The sequence below is a fragment of the Rana temporaria genome, chromosome 12, assembly GCF_905171775.1.
Source record: "Rana temporaria chromosome 12, aRanTem1.1, whole genome shotgun sequence".
Classification (NCBI taxonomy): Eukaryota; Metazoa; Chordata; class Amphibia; order Anura; family Ranidae; genus Rana; species Rana temporaria.
Window position 1 is genome coordinate 58849306 of NC_053500.1, and position 19021 is coordinate 58868326.

The 19021-nt window shown below is 42.2% G+C and overlaps 1 protein-coding gene across 2 annotated transcripts in view; it reads left to right on the forward strand.

Moving 5' to 3' along the window:
* TBC1D16 (TBC1 domain family member 16) overlaps positions 1 to 10100 on the forward strand; it is a 305823-nt gene extending 295723 nt beyond the window's left edge. For both annotated transcript variants that reach the window (XM_040330437.1, XM_040330436.1), the window contains exon 12: positions 8008 to 10100. In XM_040330437.1, coding sequence (XP_040186371.1) covers positions 8008 to 8253 — 246 coding nt within the window. In that variant the 3' untranslated portion in view covers positions 8254 to 10100. The remainder of the gene's footprint in view (positions 1 to 8007) is intronic.
* Positions 10101 to 19021: the final 8921 nt, after the last annotated feature.

The window sequence follows — 19021 nt, forward strand, 5'->3', positions numbered from 1 at the left end:
TCTGTAGACGGACAATGAAGACATTTTCTGATGAGACATTCAGATGACTAGTGCAGAGTCAGAAGTGTGCCCGCTTATAGAAATCCCCCCACTTTGAGAAAGAACCCCATTTGCAAACGTGCCACCCCTTGTCTAACGTTCCTTTCCCAAGAGATGCTTGGTTATTTACTGATGGGGATGGGTGCTTCCAATTTCAAATACAGAAGTAAATTAAAGATGGCTGGCTATGTAGAGCAAAATGTTTTCTTATCTTTATTAGCTATCCCCTTGTGAGTCGGTTTCTGAAGTAAACATTTTGCTCTACATAGCCAGCCATCTTTAATTTACTCCTGTATTTGAAATTGTAAGCACCCATCCCCATCATTAAATAACTAAGCATCTCTTAGGAAAGGAACATTAGACAAGGGGTGGCACGTTTGCAGATGGGGTTCTTTCTCAAAGTGGGGGGATTTCTATAAGCGGGCGCACTTCTGACTCTGCACTAGTCATCTGAATGTCTCATCTGAAAATGTCTTAATTGTCCATCTACAGATATGCTCTTACTTCTGCAGCTCGAGCCATAAATTGCAATATTGAAAACCGCTTTTCTATGTTTCTTTAACTCTGATATATTCCTTTGCTTTACCATCTGTAGACTGTTCACACTGCTTTGATATTGTTTTTGTTTCCTCCCCATTTTAAACTATGGCCTTTTCTTATCTTTATTAGCTGTCCCCTTGTGAGTCGGTTTCTGAAGTAAAGGCCATAGTTTAAAATGGGGAGGAAACAAAAACAATATCAAAGCAGTGTAGACAGTCTACAGATGGTTAAGCAAAGAGTATACCACAATTAAAGAAACATAGGAAAGCAGTTTTCAATATTGCGATTTATGGCTGGAGTTGCAGCAGTAAGAGCATACCTGTAGAGGGACAAAATATATTTTCAGATGACTAGTGCAGAGTCGTGCTCCCACTTATAGAAATACCCCCACTTTGAGACAGAACCCCATCTGCAAACATTCCACCCCATGGCCAACGTTCCTATCCCAAGCGATGCTTAGTTATATACTGCTAGGTATGGGGGTGGGTGCTTCCAATTACTAATCAGGGAGTTAATTAAAGATGGCTGGCTATGCAGAGCAGAATTTTTACTTCAGAAACAGATTTACAGGGGGACAGCCAATAGGAAAAGGCCATAATTTAAAGGATAGGGAGGCACCAAAAACAATAACAAAGCAATGTGGACAGTCTGCAGATGGTTAAGCAAAGGAGTATACCAGAATAACAGAAAATCAGTTTTCAATATTGCGATTCATGGCTCGAGTTGTAGCAGTAACAGCATACCTGTAGAGGGAAAATGAAGAAATTTTCTGACTAGTGCAGGGTCAGAAGTGCTCCCATTTATAGAAATACCCACACTTTGAGGAAGAACTCCATCTGCAAACGTGCCACCCCTTGGCCAACGTTCCTTTCACAAGAGATTCTAGTGATGGAGATGGATGCTTCCAATTTCATATACAGGAGTAAATTTAAAGATGTCTGGCTATGCAGAGCAACATTTTTACTTCAGAAACTGACTTACAAGGGGACAGCTAATAAAGATAAGAAATGGCCATAATTTAAAATGGGGAGGAAACAAAAACAATATCAAAGCAGTGTGGACAGTCTACAGATGGTAAAGCAAAGGAATATACCATAGTTAAAGAAACATAGGAAAGCAGTTTTCAATATTGCGATCTATGGCTGGAGTTGCAGCAGTTAGTGCATACCTGTGGAGAAACAATGAAGATATTTTCAGATGACAAGTGCAGAGTCCGAGGTTCTCCCGCTTCTAGAAATACCCCCACTTTGAGAAAGAACTCCATCTGCAAACGTGCCACCCCTTGGCCAACGTGCCTTTCCCAAGAGATGCTTAGTTATATACTACTAGTGATGCAGATGGGTGCTTCCAGTTTCATATACAGGAGTAAAATAAAGATGGCTGGCTATGCAGAGAAAAATTCTTACTTAAAAAAAAAACGACTTTCAAGGGAACAGCTAATAAAGATAGGAAAAGGCCATAATTTAAAATGGGGTAAAGGGAGGAAACCAAAACAATAGCAAAGCAATGTGGACTGTCTACAGATTGTTAAGGAAAGGAGTATACCACAATTAAAGAAACATAGAAAAGCAGTATTCAATATTCAATATTGCTATTCTAGCTGGAGTTGCGGCAGTGAGGGCATACCTGTAGAGTGACAATGAATACATTTTCAGATGAGACATTCAGATGACTAGTGCAGAGTCAGAAGTGCTCCCACTTATACCCCCACTTTAAGACAGAACCCCATCTGCAAGTGTGCCACCCCTTGGTCAACGTTCCTATCCCAAGAGATGCTTAGTTATATACAGGGATGAAGATGGGTGCTTCCAATTTCATATACAGGAGTAAATTAAAGATGGCTGGCTATACAGAGCAACATTTTTACTTCAGAAACCGACTTACAAGGGGACAGCTAATAAATATAAGAAAAGGCCATAATTTAAAACGGGGAGGAAACAAAAACCATATCAAAGCAGTGTGGACAGTCTACAGATGGTAAAGCTAAGGAATATTCCAGAGTTAAAGAAACATAGGAAAGCAGTTTTCAATATTGCGATTTATGGCTGGAGTTGCAGCAGTTGGTGCATACTTGTGGAGAAACAATAAAGATATTTTCAGATGACAAGTGCAGAGTCAGAGGTGCTCCCGCCTATAGAAATACCCCCACTTTGAGAAAGAACTCCATCTGCAAATGTGCCACCCCTTTGCCAACGTTCCTTTTACAAAAGATTCTAGTGATGGAGATGGGTGCTTCCAATTTCATGTACAGGAGTAAATTAAAGATGGCTGGCTATGCAGAGCAAAATTTTTACTTCAGAAACTGACTTACAAGGGGACAGCTAATAAAGATAAGAAAAGGCCATAATTTAAGCTAGATTGAGGAAATAAAAACAATAGCAAGGCAATGTATACAGTCTACAGATGGTTAAGCAAAGGAGTATACCAGAGTTAAAAAAAACCATAGGAAAGCAGTTTTCAATATTGCGATTATGGCTGGAGTTGCGGCAGTAAGAGCATACCTGTAGAGGGACAAAATATATTTTCAGATGAGACATTCAGATGACTAGTGCAGAGTCAGAAGTGCTCCCACTTATAGAAATACCCCCACTTTGAGACAGAACCCCATCTGCAAACGTTCCACCCCTTGGCCAATGTTCCTATCCCAAGCGATGCTTAGTTATATACTGCTAGGGATGGGGGTGGGTGCTTCCAATTACTAATCAGGGAGTTAATTAAAAATGGCTGGCTATTCAGAGCAGAATTCTCACTTCAGAAACAGATTTACAGGGGGACAGCCAATAAGAAAAGGCCATAATTTAAGGGATAAGGAGGAAACGAAAAGCAATGTGGACAGTCTACAGATGGTTAAGCAAAGGAGCATACCACAATTAAAGAAACATAGAAAAGCAGTATTCAATATTGCTATTACAGTTGGAGTTGCAGCAGTGAGAGCATACCTGTAGAGTGACAATGAATACATTTTCAGATGAGACATTCAGATGACTAGTGTTCCCACTTCTACCCCCACTTTGAGACCGAACCCTATCTGCAAGTGTGCCACCCCTTGGCCAACGTTCCTTTCACAATTGATGCTAGTGATGGTGCTTCCAATTTCATATACAGGAGTAAATTTAAGATGTCTGGCTATGCAGAGCAAAATTCTTACTTCAAAAACTGACTTACAAGGGGACAGCTAATTAATATAAGAAAAGGGCATAATTTTAAGGTACGGTAAAGGGAGGAAACCAAAACAATAGCAAAGTAATGTGGACAGTCTACAGAAGGTTAAGCAAAGGAGTATATAAGAGTTAAAGAAACAGAGGAAAGCAGTTTTCAATATTGTGATTTATGGCTGGAGTTGCAGCAGTAAGAGCATATCTGTAGAGGGACAATGTAGAAATTTTCAGATGAGACATTCAGAGTCAGATGTACTCCCACTTATAGAAATAGCCCCACTTTGAGAAAGAACTCCATCTGCAAATGTGCCACCCTTTGGCCAACGTTCCTTTCACAAGAGATGCTAGTGATGGAGATGGGTGCTTCCAATTTCATACACAGGAGTAAATTAAAGATGGCGGGCTATGCAGGGCAACATTTTCACTTCAGAAACCGACTTACAAGGGGACAGCTAATAAAGATAAGAAAAGGCCATAATTTAGAATAGGGAGGAAACAAAAACAATAGCAAAGCAGTGTGGACAGTCTACCAATGGTAAAGCAAAGGAATATACCAGAGTTAAAGAAACATAGGAAAGCAGTTTTCAATATTCCAATTTATGGCTGGAGTTGCCATACCTGTAGAGGGACAATAAAGATATTTTAAGATAAGACATTCAAATGACTAGTGTAGAGACAAAAGTGCTCCCACTTATAGAAATAATCCCACTGTAAGACATAACCCCATCTGCAAATGTTCTACCCCTTGGCCAACATTCCTATCCCAAGAATTGCTTAGTGTATATACAGTACTGCTGGGGATGGGGGTGGGTGCTTCCAATTACATATACAGGAGTAAATTGAAGATGGCTGCCTATGCAGAGCAAAATTCTCACTTCAGAAACCGACTTACAAGGGGACAGCTAATTAATATAAGAAAAGGCCATAATTTTAGGTGGGGTAAAGGGAGGAAACAAAAACAATCGCAAGACAATCTACAGATGGTTAAGCAAAGGAGTATTACAGAGTTAAAGAAACCTAAAAAAAGCATTTTTTAATATTGTGATTTATGGCTCGAGGTTGCAGCAGTAAGAGCATACCTGTAGAAGGACAATGAAGACATTTTCAGATGACTAGTGCAGACATTCAGATAACTAGTGCAGAGTCAGAAGTGCTCCCACTTATAGAAATACCCCCACTTTGAGACAGAACCCCATCTGCAAACGTTCCACCCCTTGGCCAACATTCCTATCCCAAGAGATGCTTAGTTATATACTGCTAGGGATAGGGGCGGGTGCTTCCAATTACTAATCAGGGAGTTAATTAAAGATGGCTGGCTATGCATTGCAAAATTCTCACTTCAGAAACCGACTTACAAGGGCACAGCTAATAAGAAAAAGCCATAATTTAAGGGATAGGGAGGAAACAAAAACAATAGCAAAGCAGTGTGGACAGTCTACAGATGGTTAAGCAAAGGATTATCCCAGAGTTAAAGGACCATAGGAGAGCAGTTTTCAATATTGCGATTTATGGCTGGAGTTGCAGCAGTTAGTGTATACCTATGGAGGAACAATGAAGACATTTTCAGATGACTAGTGCAGAGTCAGAAGTTCTCCCACTTATAGAAATACCCCCACTATGGGAAAGAACACCATGTGCAAACATACCACCCCTTGGCCAACGTGCCTTTCCCAAGAGATGCTTAGTTATATACTACTAGTGATGCAGATGGGTGCTTCCAATTTCATATACAGGAGTAAATTAGAGATGGCTGGCTGTGCAAAGCAAAATTCTTACTTCATAAACCGACTTACAAGGGGACAGCTAATAAAGATAAAAAGCCATAATTTAAGGTAAGGTAAAGGGAGTCAACAAAAACAATAGCAAAGTAATGTGGACAGTCTACAGATGGTTAAGAAAAGGAGTGTACCAGAGTTATAGAAACATAGGAAAGCAGTTTTTAATATTGCTATTATAGCTGGAGTTGCAGCAGTAAGAGCATACCTGTGGAGGGACAATGACAAATTTTTCAGATGAGAGACTCAGATGACTAGTGCAGAGTCTTGCGTGTTCCCACCGTTGGAAATACCCCCACTTTAAAAAAGAACCCCATCTGCAAACGTGCTATCCCTTGGCCAACGTTCCTATCCAAAGAGATGCTTAGTTATATACTGCTAGGAATGGGGGTGGGTGCTTCCAATTACATATAAAGGAGTAAATGCTATGCATAGCAAAATTCTTACTTCAGAAACCGACTTACAAGGAGACAGCTAATAAAGATAAGACAAGGCCATCATTTAAGTTATAGGGAGGAAACAAAAACAGTAGCAAAGCAATGTGGACAGTCTACAGATGGTTAAGCAAAGGAGTATACCAGAGTTAATGAAACATAGAAAAGCAGTTTTCAATATTGCGATTTATGGCTCGAGTTGCAGCAGTAAGAGCATACCTGTAGAGGGACATTGAAGAAATTTTCGGATGAGACATTCAGATGTGTGCAGAGTCGAAAGTGCTCCCACTTATTGAAATACCCCCACTTTGAGACAGAACCCCATCCGCAAATGGGCCACCCCTTGGCCAACGTTCCTATCCCAAGAGATGCTTAGTTATATACTGTTAGGGATGGGGTGGGGTTTTCCAATTACTAATCATGGAGTTAATTAAATATGGCTGGCTATGCAGAGCAAAATTCTCACTTCAAATACCGACTTACAAGAGGACAGCTAATAAAGAAAAGGGCCATAATTTAAGGTATAGGGAGGAAACAAAAACAGTAGCAAAGCAATGTGGACAGTCTACAGAAGGTTAAGCAAAGGAGCATACGAGAGTTAAAGAAACATAGCAATTCAGTTTTCATTATTGCGATTATGGATGTTGCAGCAGAAAGAACATACCTGTGGAGGGACAAAAGATATTTTCAGATGACTAGTGCAAAAGTGCTCCCACTTATAGAAATACCACCACTTTGAGAAAGAACCCCATCTGCAAACGTGCCACCCCTTGACCAACGTGCATTTCCCAAGCTCGCAGACAACCAAGTAAGTCTGTCTAACAGTATGCGTTAAAAACAGGGGTTTAGTCCACACACATTTGCAAATGCATGCGTAAGCCACAGAACCTCGCTACGGCACCCTGATATCTGTGGTACCTAGCACTAACTTATGAGTGCCCCCATAGTGGAGGCACATGCATTCTGATGAATAGGTGAGGACAGATGGACTGAAGGGGAGCCCACCCCTTAAAGGTACAGGAGCTCACCGAGCACGTAGCTCAATGGCTGCAAAGGTGCCAATGTGTTGCCTGACCAATACACACGATGGTGTTACAAAAAAGATGCCACTGTCCCATCTATAGCTGGCCATCGCAGTAAGCAACATTGGAAGGCTACATGAGATATAAACAGGGCCATGGATAAATCTGATCATTTTGTATCCGCACACCTGAGTGACGCTGCGGGCGTTCGTGCCCCCTATATCGCCGGGAAGCCATGGACATCATATGACGCCGCCCGGAGGCACAGAGTGTTCCTGCGGACGTCTTATGACAATGGGCGGGTAGGTAAGTGGTTAAAAACATAATGGCACAAAATAAATCCCTTTTAAATGAAGGGTAACGTTTTTTTCTTTTTGCAAATAAGTCGTTCAGTAAGCTACAAAAAGTGAGCTGCTGACTTTTAATAAACAGACACTCTCCTTTCCCACGGTCTAGCGATGCGGCTGCCCAAAGCCTCGCTTCTCTCCCCTCCTCTCTGCGCCTCTCTAAGCTGGCAATGCAAGTGTGTGCACCCGGCTGTGGCTTCACAGCCGGGTGAGCACTGCGCATGTGCGAGCCACACCGCGCATTATGAATGGCCGGGCAATCTTCTGGGATGTGTCCCAGGAGATTGCAGGAAGGGAGGGTGGAGTGGTGACCTTCCTGTTTGGTGGTGCCAGGAGAGGAAGTGGGACCTGATTATCTGTGAAAACTAGGTCCCCGCTCCCCCCCCCCCCCCCATCAAACATTACATATCAAATGTGGCATGTCAGGGGGTCACGAGTACTTAAAGCGGAAGTTCTATTTTTGGGTGGAACTCCGCTTTAACATTTTCAAGCAAAGGTCGAATTAAAAGGTAAAGTAAAAAATTTGTTCTTGGAATCCCTCAACTTCTCCTCCCGATTTCTTCCCCTTGGTTGTGTTCTTGTTTCCCTTGTTTTTCATTTTTTTTTATCTGCATATATTAAAATTATTCCTGTAAGGGAATTGTGTTTTCATTGTTTCTTTTCCAACCTCTACCTTTTCTTCCTGTTTGCAGGCAAGAAGTTTACTTTACAAGTTTCGCCTCTTGCCTAAAATTCCCTGCAGTCTGCATGATTTGTGCAAGTTGTGTGGGTCAGGCATGTGGGACAGCGGTTATATCCCACCAGTGGAATGTACAGGCCAACACCCAGAATCCAACGACTGCCTGTATGGTGGCACTGTAGCAGGGCCAGCTCCGAATCCTCAAAAACACACCAAGAAAAGACACAAATCACTTGATGTTTTCACATTCAGGAAATAAAAAGCCAGGTACAGTTGCAAGAAGAAAAAAATGCAACAAACTGATACACACACAGAAGATGCTGATCATGAACTATCTGTGGCTTATGTTTCTCACAAAGACTCGTCTTCAACCAAACCCTTGAGATTGCTCAAGATATGCAATTCTAGATCCTCCCCACATCCTCTGTTTGAGTTTTAGCAGATTGAGTAGTAGAGCAGGGTTAAAACTGTTTACAAAAAGATAATTTTCCATCACACCTATGAATTTTTTTCAGAATACAGATCATGCTTCTCTTTAGCTTCCTAGATACAAATCTGCTGCTGGTTAAGAGTCAACCTGTTTGTGAGTGATGCAAGAAGAATGAGCTGTGTTAGTGTTTAAATGCACATACTGTAACAGCTACTCTACATGCTGAGTGGCTTAAAGTGTCCTCTGTGGTGATTAATAATGGACCTGTTTCTACATTGCCCTGTTAAGGGGCATGTCTGGGTAAAACAAGTACAATTAGAAATATGTGGTACATCTCAGCGGTATGTGCAAATGTTATCCCTTTTAAAAACACTGCTTGTACAGAAAAATATATGTTGATCAGCCAAAAATCCTGTAAGCTCCTAACCTTTCACATGGGCGCCTCCATCTTTTAAATTCTGCTTGCTCCTCGGGGGATCACTCCACTGATCACCGCCAAGCAAGCAGATGACAGGTCCATGTCTGCCGAACAGAGCGGACACAGTCCCACTCTTCTCTATGGGGAAATCAGATGGAAACAGATCGCCTGTCCGTTTTCATGCGATCAGCCAGACAGATAGAAACTAGGACCACCATCTTTTTTTGGCGTGCAGGATCGGATAGCGTCGGTGGTCAGTGGACATGTGTCTGCTGACATCCACCACTCCATAGAGGAGACTGAAAGGTCTGATCAGGTCCGCCTGAAAAACTGACAGACGGACCTGATCAGAAGGCCTGTGCGAAAGGAACCACGTGTTGAAGCTTCAGGGACTTAATAGCACTACTTTTACAAAGTGGTGCTATTATTGCACTGAATTAAAAAAATAAATGGCTTCAGTTTATAGAACAAAACTATAGGTAATTAAGACCAACTCTATAAGCATACAGAGACAGGCAGTGTGCCTGTTTCTCTATGCTGCTGTGTAGCTGAGTGGTAAGTTTGCCGCTGCTACCTTCTTTCTTGTTGGTGCTGACAGTGGATGAAGCCTGATGGGAGAGCTGGGATGCTAGTTCCCCATAAGATCTGTTCTTTCCTTGTGATAGCAGGATGGGCAGATGCTATACCTAGTAGCAGGCTGTCCATTCCCTATGGATCCACCCATTGCTTTCTGTCAATTCAAGGGAAGCAGACCTGATAGGGAACTAGTGTATTGGCTTCTCCATGAGGTTCTGCCCACCCACCTCAAAATTCTATGGTGCTGTGCTGTCTGCGATTGCTGCAGCAGTGGGGAGGGAGCTTGGCTGCACCGAGGACAGAGGGTCTGTATTGACACTCCCTGCTTTGAAAAAAAGGGGAAACATGGGGAATGTGCATGTGTTGCAGAGATGTACTTATGTATTTCTTAAAGTTATTTTGCCCAGACTTTAAGATTGTTCTCAAGTGGATCAAGCTTTGGGGGATAAATGCGTAAAATAAAGATGGGAAACTACATTAAGGTGAGCAGAAAGGTGTCATATCTTTTTATTATAACTTTAAGACATTCTTGACATCTGACCATACTGAAATTGCCAGTGAAGCACAATCCTATATCCTCTTTATTTTACGGACTCTTCTTTATCATTACAGAGTATAAGATAGAAATATGCGAATGGGTCCTTCACCAATGTTTTTGTAATAAAAATAATCATCCACTGTGTATGGTCTCTGTTTTTTTTTTATACAATTTTCAATTCTACTTGTATATGACCAAATCCATTACTGTGGTTTATATTATACAGTTAGGGCTCAACGCTAACCAAAATATTTCCTGGATGTCATGGGTACAACCTCAGTAGAGTAAAGAAGAATTGGAACATCTGAAAGAATTAAAACATTTTCTGTTACGATGATTTCTGCCCCCTCCTTGTTTTCTTGCCAGGCTTCATAGGGACAAAAGCTAAGGGGAAATTCAGTGTGGCCACAGGCAGGCAAAAAAAACTGCTGAACATTTTTAATTTGGGATTGAGGTCCAGGAAGCGTCGGCAACCCGCTCCACTACACCAGTCTGCAGTCATCGGATAAACTCCCTTCCCAGATGCTTCAACGCTACATGTCGGACATGCCCATTTCAACTTTACTCTTGTGAGTACCGTATTGGCGTATACCGCGCACTTTTTTCCCCTTAAAATAAGGGGAAAATCGTAGGTGCGCGATACGCCGATACCTGCTTCCCGCGCTGTGTTTGAACCTTGCCGCCGACATATACTGAGCGCAGTACACTTGGCAAGGCTCGGCTCCCCTCGCGGTCACGCCCTGTGCCGCCTCCTATGCGAGAAGAGCCGAACGTGGCCGAGTGTACTGCGCTCGGTATATGTCAGCGGCGGCGTTCAAACACAGCGCGGGAAGCCGGTATCGGAACAAGAAGAGCCCGGGAGAAGCGAGGAGGACACAACAGAGGCTGCAGACAGACGCCGGACCGGACAAGGCCGCCGATGGATGCTGGGCAAGACACCGACGAGGGGCATTCAAACTGTAATTATTATATTTTTTTCCCGAAATTTCTCTTCCAGGTCGGGGGTGCGCGCTATACGCCGGGGCGTATTATATGAAGATAAATATGGTATGTTCGCTCATTAAAATGTACTTTATTTACTACACTTAGAGTGGCGCTTTTGTGCTTTCTTCCCCAGCTGACCAAGATTTGCTTCTCATCTGCACTGGGCTGCCTTCAAAGTGTTTTCTAGTACAGGCTGTATGGGCTTTTTTCATAATTTGTTTTAAACTCTTTCTTCCCTATATCCCCCTTATTGTTTTAATCTGATGATCCCCCATCATTGCTGGTGCAAGCGCCAACTCTTTCCTATGTGTATTTGCTTGGTCCTGAGCATGTTCATAAGACACAGAGTGCAGCTTGACCCTGACCCCTGATCCCTCCTCACTGGCTGTGATTGACTGCAACAGGAGCCAATGAGGAGAGAGCCCAAAGAGCCACTGATCTCATGCATTTCACTGGATCGCGATCTGGCTCTGGCAAGCATAAGGGGGAAGGGACTGCTTGCATACGAATGAATTAGGGTAAGAAAATCTTCTGCCTTTAGAACCACTTTAAAGTAGAACCACGGTCAAACTATAAAATCACATATGTGAGGTAGGCTGCCATTTTAAAAGACTGGGCTCTTCAAGTACCCGCTGAAATCGTTTTTTAAATACCTGCCAGTTGAATCATAGGATAGGCACTTCCTTCAATAGGGTGACAACACACCTCATTCTGTAGTGATATCACTGCATTTTTGTCACCCCTTGCTGCTGCAAGTTGTCATCATTGATAGTCTGATTGGGACATTTACTATTTAAAAAAGAGCTAAATTACTTTTCTTTTAAGACATTCAAAATGCCAACTTTCCTTGAAAATGCTTGTTTATTGCTCCATAGATGGATTTCACTTGTGTGTGGGTTTTATTGACTTATTCCAAGTCTTTTTTTAAATAAGTGAAGATACAGTTATGAACAGAATGGAAATTTTTAGGAATTTTGTTGGAAAATTTTACTTTCAAGGAAATAAGAGTGAGTGAATAACTTGTATAGCGCTACAAATGCGAACTGAATCACCTCAAGACGCTTATTTCCATCCAGTGTCATCCTGATCCTTCAGAAGAGATGCGTCTTAAGTTTTTTCCTGAAGGCCCGATGGTTTTCTTCTATGCGGATGTTTGTGGGTAGAGTGTTCCATAGCCGTGGTCCTTGGACTGCAAATCTTTGTTCTCCCTTTGATTTGTAGCAGGACTTGGGAATGTGGAGGAGGTTTTGGTTGGTTGATCGGAGAATGCGATTGGGGGTGTAATGCTTTATTTTCTCGCACAAGTATTGAGGCACGTTTCCTTCTGTGCACTTGTGGGTAAGACAGAGGGTCTTGAATGTGACCCTATCCTTTACGGTTTAGCCAATGAAGGGTCCTCAGTGAAGGGGTGATGGATTCCCAGGGTTTTTTCCCTTTGCCGTGTTCTGGATGACTTGTAGACGCAAAATCTGATATTTAGGTAGTCCAATATAGAGGGGGTTTGCGTAGTCGAGTCGGGAATTGATGATAGTTCCAACTATTACTGCTGTCTTCTTCTGGGATGAAGGGGAATAGTCTACGCAGCAGTCGGAGGAGATGGTGACATCCGCTGACTACTGATCCTATTTGTGCATCCATCCACATTTCAGAGTCAAAGATGACTCCGAGACTTTTGACTTTGGTGCTTGGGGTGATCATCTGTCCAAGAATGCGGAGTGGTGACCATGAAGTCTCAGCTTTTGTCTTTCGGTTTGCGTGGAGGAGAAGTTCTGTCTTGGATCCATTGGCCCAGATTCAGCATAACTTGCGCTATATTTGCGGGGGAGCAGGGCAACGATTTTGCCCTGCGCCCCGGGAAATATTTTGCGCTGCCCTCGATTCACGGAGCAGTAGCTCCATGAACTGCGAGGGCGCGCCGGCAAATTTGCCCGGCGTAAGCGCGCGCAAGTTAAATGATCCCGCCGGGGGCGGGAATCATTTAAATTAGGCGCGCTCCCGCGCCGAGCGTACAGCGCATGCTCCGTCGGGAAACTTTCCCGACGTGCATTGCGGCAAATGACGTCGCAAGGACGTCATTTGCTTCAAAGTGAACGTGAATGGCGTCCAGCGCCATTCACGAAGCACTTACGCAAACGACGTAACATTTGAACGTCGTGACGCGGGAGCAGCGGTATACTTTAGCACAGGCTGCCTCTGCTATTAGAAAGGGCAGCCTTGCGCTAAAGTAGCCGTACGGAAACTCCGTACCTGGCTTACGCGGGGCCCGCGCAAGATTGTGAATCAGTGGTAGTATGCAATTTGCATACTACACGCTGATACACAATGGGAGCGCCCCCTAGTGGCCCCCACAAGAATGCAGCCTAAAATCTGCGAGGCATAAGAGCCTTATGCCGCGCAGATTTTAGGCTGCAGCCGGTGTAACGAGGTTCCTGAATCAGGAGCACTCGTTACACCGGGGCAAGTAAGCAATTGCGCCGTGTAACTCATGGTTACACGGGCGCAATTGCTTCTTGAATCTGGGCCATTGAGTTTGAGGGAGCTCTCAGTCATCCATTCATCAATCATTGTGATTGTGAGGCATTTTTCTAGACCGTTATATTGGTCTTTTTTCCCAGTGATGCGAAAGTAGAGTTGGGTGTCGTCAGCATATGAGTGGTAGCACAGGTCCTGTTTACTGATGATTTTGAGGAGTGGGCGAAGGTAGATGTTGAAGAGCACAGGTGACAGGTGAAGAGGTGAAGGCTCCTAGTTTTACTGTCTGGGAACGATTTTCTAGGAAGGATGCGAACCAAGGTAGATCTGCGTCTGTGACTCCTGCTGCTTCTTTAACCACTAAAGGACCGTGCACTGTGTATATATACGTAATTTTTTTAAAGATTAATATCTCGGTAACGGCAGCAGCCGCTGCCACAACCGAGATATCCATCTTTTCAGTGAGTGGTCCTTTAAACGATAACGGTGGAAACGTTCTTTGAACCTTTATGGATTGTGAGATAAACAGATTCCCATTCCTGAGATGTCAATGTCAGAAGAACTGGATAAGAGGATAGAAACATGGAAAAGTGACAACAGAAAAAGCCTGAGTAGTCCATCGAGTCTGCCCATTTTTTTAACTTTATAGATCTATGTCTGTCCCAATCATGTTTGAAGTCATTTACTGTTGTCTGTCCCACTACCTCTGCTGGAAGTTTATTCCAAACATCAACTACCCTTTCAGTAAATGCTACTTTCTAAGAATAGTTTTGAATTTTCCTCCAGTTATTTTGAGGTCATGTCCCCATGTTCTTGATTTTGGTTTCATATTGAAAAAACTGCCCTCCTGAGCCTTATCCATTCCCTTGATGTATTTAAAGGTTTCAATCATGTTTGCCCTTTCCCTTCTTTCCTCAAAACTGTACTTAAGTTCCTTGAATTCTCTCACCCCCAGACCGTTCACCATTTTTGTTACCCGTCTCTGGACTAAATGAGGTCTCACAAAAGATCTTTACAGGGGAATCGGGACCTCCTTCCCCCTGCTGGGGGATCCCTCTAGTGATGGATTCTAGAATTCTTTTTTCTTTTTCCACTGTCTGGTCATACTGTTTGCTCATTTTGTAATCAGCTGAAATAAGTAACCCCAAATCTTATTTTAGGATAGAGTAAATAGTTGAGATTAGATGCCATTGGGTAGACTTGGCTGCACACTATTTTTTTAAATGAGACAGGTCTGCTAAAAGCTGCCAAGTTTAGGATAATTTAATTAATGTCTGATCTGAGAATATGACCACATAGGAAGTTAAAGTGGAGGTTCACCCTCAAAAAAAATTCTGACATCACACAGAGTCGCGCCATCCTACCGACAGAATGCCAGTGTTTTTTTTTTCTCAGCACATACCTCTTAATCCTGATTTTCACCTCACGGCAATCCCGCGGGAGTGGGTGTTCCCAAGCACTGCCTGTGATTGACAGGCTTCCGAACGGCGCATACTGCGCGACTCCGTGTGATCTCAGAATTTTTTTTAAAGGGTGAACCTCCACTTTAAGATTGTCATTCAGAGAGATGAAGGTCGGAGCTAGTGTGTCAGGGAAATCGTATGCATAGTCACGCACAAAGATGTGCACTTGCTCATAAGAATTCTTGAGTGACAACTAGACGTTTCTTGACACGAGCGTGTGTTGATACCTGGCGCCCTCTTCCTATTTAAACTGGCTCCATAGACCAGAAGTTTGCTGAGTGGTCGTCAGCTTCTACCATCTGTGACTTAATCCTGTGCTTGTTCCTGTGTATACCCAGCCTTCTTGACTCTGCTTGTTCCTAATACCTTATTGCTGACCCGACTTGTGATTTGACTCTACCTTTTGCCTACTGTTCCGGTGCCTTCTCTGCTCACCTGATATTGACCCTGGCTTAGCCCCAACTTTTCTCTGGATCCAATTCTGTACCTCTGCTGCTTGCTGCTTGGCCATTACCGACTTCTGCCAGCCTGACCACCCGAGACCCTGCATTCGCCTGCTAACCAGCTTGATTGCTGCCTGCTGTCCTGTATCTGCCAGTCCACCAATCTGCCTGCTGTTCTGCACCTGTTGGTGTGTATCCACATCTGCCAATCCATGAGCATGCCTGCTGCTTGGCACCTGCTGCAAGTACCTTCTGTCCAGGATCTCCAACCAGGCACCCGTGCTATTCCATGCCCTGTTATATCCTGTCACCACCTTCAGGAGAAACAGGACAGGAGGTGTAAAGGAAAGCCCTCCCATCACCTCAGTCTCAACCAGGTACATGACCGAGAGGCAAAAGAGCCTTGAGTGAAAAATTGTTGAGCTTGTGGTGGGGTATCAGATTAACAGTAGGCCTGTAAATCTGCATGCCTGGCGGAAAGTCCGGGTCAACCATAATTGGAGTCAAAGGGGCTGTTGTAAAAGAAAAGTTTGTGGAATGACACGCCATACAAAAACACCACAGGGTTGTTAGTTAATGGGTGGGAGAAGATTCTCACAGTTTGATCCAGGGGGGACAGTTGGTGTTCCAGGCACAGAACTGTTTAAGAAAGATCCTCTCTTTAAAAATAGCAATCTGGCTAACTGGCAGGCCCCTGTGTTATTGTCTCCTCTTAACTTAGGCAGGGATGAAGATGCCAAATTCAACCTAGTGGCTGTGGACTTCCAGATGAAAGAGCTAAACAGTTTATGGGTGAAGGAGAAAAAAATGGTGGGGGTTTAATAGGAATAGCTTGCATTACATAGAGAAGCCTGGGTAGCACGTTAATTTTTAAGGTAGTTGCTCTATCAAACCATGACAATCCAAATTTTGTCCCATTTAGCTAAATCTTGCTAAAGTTCAGACAGTTGGGGTCCTAGGGTAAGTGAACTCCAAGGTAAGTGAAAGTGTCAGTTTTCCAAACACACGGGAAGTTTTGTTGGCATTGGAGCTTTAAATCTAGACTGGGTAATATTGAAGGCATAGGATTTAGCTAAATGTATTTTAAAGTTGGATAATGCATTGAAAAGATGCAATTCACACGATCGTTTTTCAGCATGTAAAGAACGACGTTTTAAAAAAATGTAATTTAAATCGTGTGTGGGCTTCACATCATTTTTGGGGTTCTGAAAACCGACGGAAAAAAAATTCGAACATGCTGCATTTTTTAACAAAGTTTTAAACGTTTTTCGGGTTGTAAAAAATTATTGTGTGTGGGCTAAAATGACGTGATAAACCTGGGCATGCTCAGAAGCAAGTTATGAGACGGGAGCGCTCGTTCTGGTAAAACTACCGTTCGTAATGGAGTAAGCACATTCAACACGCTGTAACAGACAGAAAAGCATAAATCGTCTTTTACTAACACGAAATCGGCAAAAGCAGCCCCAAGGGTGGCGTCATCCGCATGGAACTGCCCCTTTATAGTGCCGTTGTACGTGTTGTACGTCACCGTGCTTTTCTAGAGCATTTTTTTTTAACGATCGTGTGTGGGCAACGTAGTTTTAATGATGAAGTTGGAAAAAACTTTGTTTTTCTAGAGGCTGAAAACTTCATTTTTTTTCCATGCCGAAAATTGATCGTGTGTACACGGCATTAGAGAAGGTAGGGAAAGCAAAGAATCTAAGAGGAACAATATTTGTCAGCAAATGCCTCGGTTTTTAAATGCCCTTTATATATGCACTGGCTCTAAGACATCTGTGGAGTAGTTGTAGCTTTAGCACAAAGATGATCTTTTAAAGTGGGCAGACTTGTCTGGTGCCATTTTGGATGGGAAAGGCTTCTGATAGGTGGCCACTAACTTTCATCCTAGCTTGGGGATTCAAGTAAAGGCTACAAATACTCGCTCTCAATACTCGCTCTCATGAATTTCCCCAGGCCCAAGGATATCCCAGACCACCCTGTTAAATGCCTTCTCTGCATCCATAGTGTCGTGGGTTATGTCGCAAATAATAATAATATATTCAATATTTACTGGCAGAAATATGAAAAGTCCATTAGGCCTCAAATTTGAGGTGAAGCATTGTAAATGGAAGTCTTTCAGAAAAAGAAAAAAAACACACCTTAGCTCACTTTGACAAGTGTCCAAGACATGAACAATTGGATTAGTTATCTATAACGTTTACAAGCTTGGGTTGAAAGTTTAGAACAATGATGTTTTTCGCAACCAAACAAGAGATGTTTAAGAAAACAATCCCGCCATAGGAATATTTCTACAGATAGCTAAACTGACCAGCTTCTAAGTTTTATGAGCCCTTGGTGGAAACGAAGGACAAGGCCTGATGTGTACAAGCAGAGAGTTTGGAACAATGATGGTTCTCGTCACAGAACAAAGAAATGTTGTCCCAGCTTTAATAGACAAACAAGAAAATGTTAACTAGAATTGTGGGTTAGGAAACCTACAATAGAGAATATTTTTCACAGATAGCCAACTAAGCATTTATCACGTGGAAACAAGCCTTATCTATGAAAAACCATTGTGTTAAAGTGAGGAACTGTTTAAACAAGCTGTGTCATTTTTAAAATATCCTTGGATGCTGGCTAAAGTCCATACGAACACATAGTGGAAGAAATGTGAAATTATACAAGTCAGAAATATCTTAAAATAAACATGATATTAAAAGTAAGAATATATGTGGACATGAAATAAATGAAAAATAATGTTTAGATTATCAATGACATCTTAGGACAGAGGGAAAAATATGACCATCGCATCTGTTGATTTAGAAACCTTGTTAGAAGAAAGAAATATCTAAATATATGTGTGTGTGTGTATATATATATATATATATATATATATATATATATATATATATATATATATATATATATATATATATATATATATATATATATATATATATATATATATGAATAACATTTTAATATAGAAGTGTTTTATAGAAGCTAGCCAACATTATAAAAGATATCAAATTGTGATCATAAAAGGATATTAATTGATTGAGGGATATAACCTGTGCATGTTTAGAAAAACTGTCTTGAAAAGATATACGTTTATAAAGGAATATAGAAGCATGTTATGTAGGACTCAAAAGTATACAAATTGTATTTCATGAAATATAAAGTTACCATAATGTGTATATGTGTGTGTGTGTGTGTGTGTGTGTATATATGTATGTGTATATATATATATATATATATATATAATTCGCCCCAATAATATAAATACTAACGTATAGATTATCTCACAATAAATGTGAGACACTAGTGGTTGAAAGTGGTATTACTTGAGGATCGCAGAGTCCAGGGAACAGTTAATCATTAAGTTGTCAGCCAATAGAAACCAGACACGTCTGGACAGTGACTCCCATTGCTGCAACCCACCTATAAGATAAGGCCACGTATCGGGTGGGCAGAACTTAGGATAACTTTATAATCTTATTGTCCTGATGGGAAAAAAAGAGGAAGAGAGGCAAGCATGGATGGAGCAATGGATCAATGACTGGAGGAGGAAGGACCCATATAGGGATGACTCAGGACTGACTCCGGGGAGGGGCACACTAGCACAATGCATGAGGACATATTCTTATCCCATGAAGATATATTGAGAGCCACTGCAGCCATTTTAACTTTGGTCACTTGCAAGTAGGAATTAGAGATTTTGGAA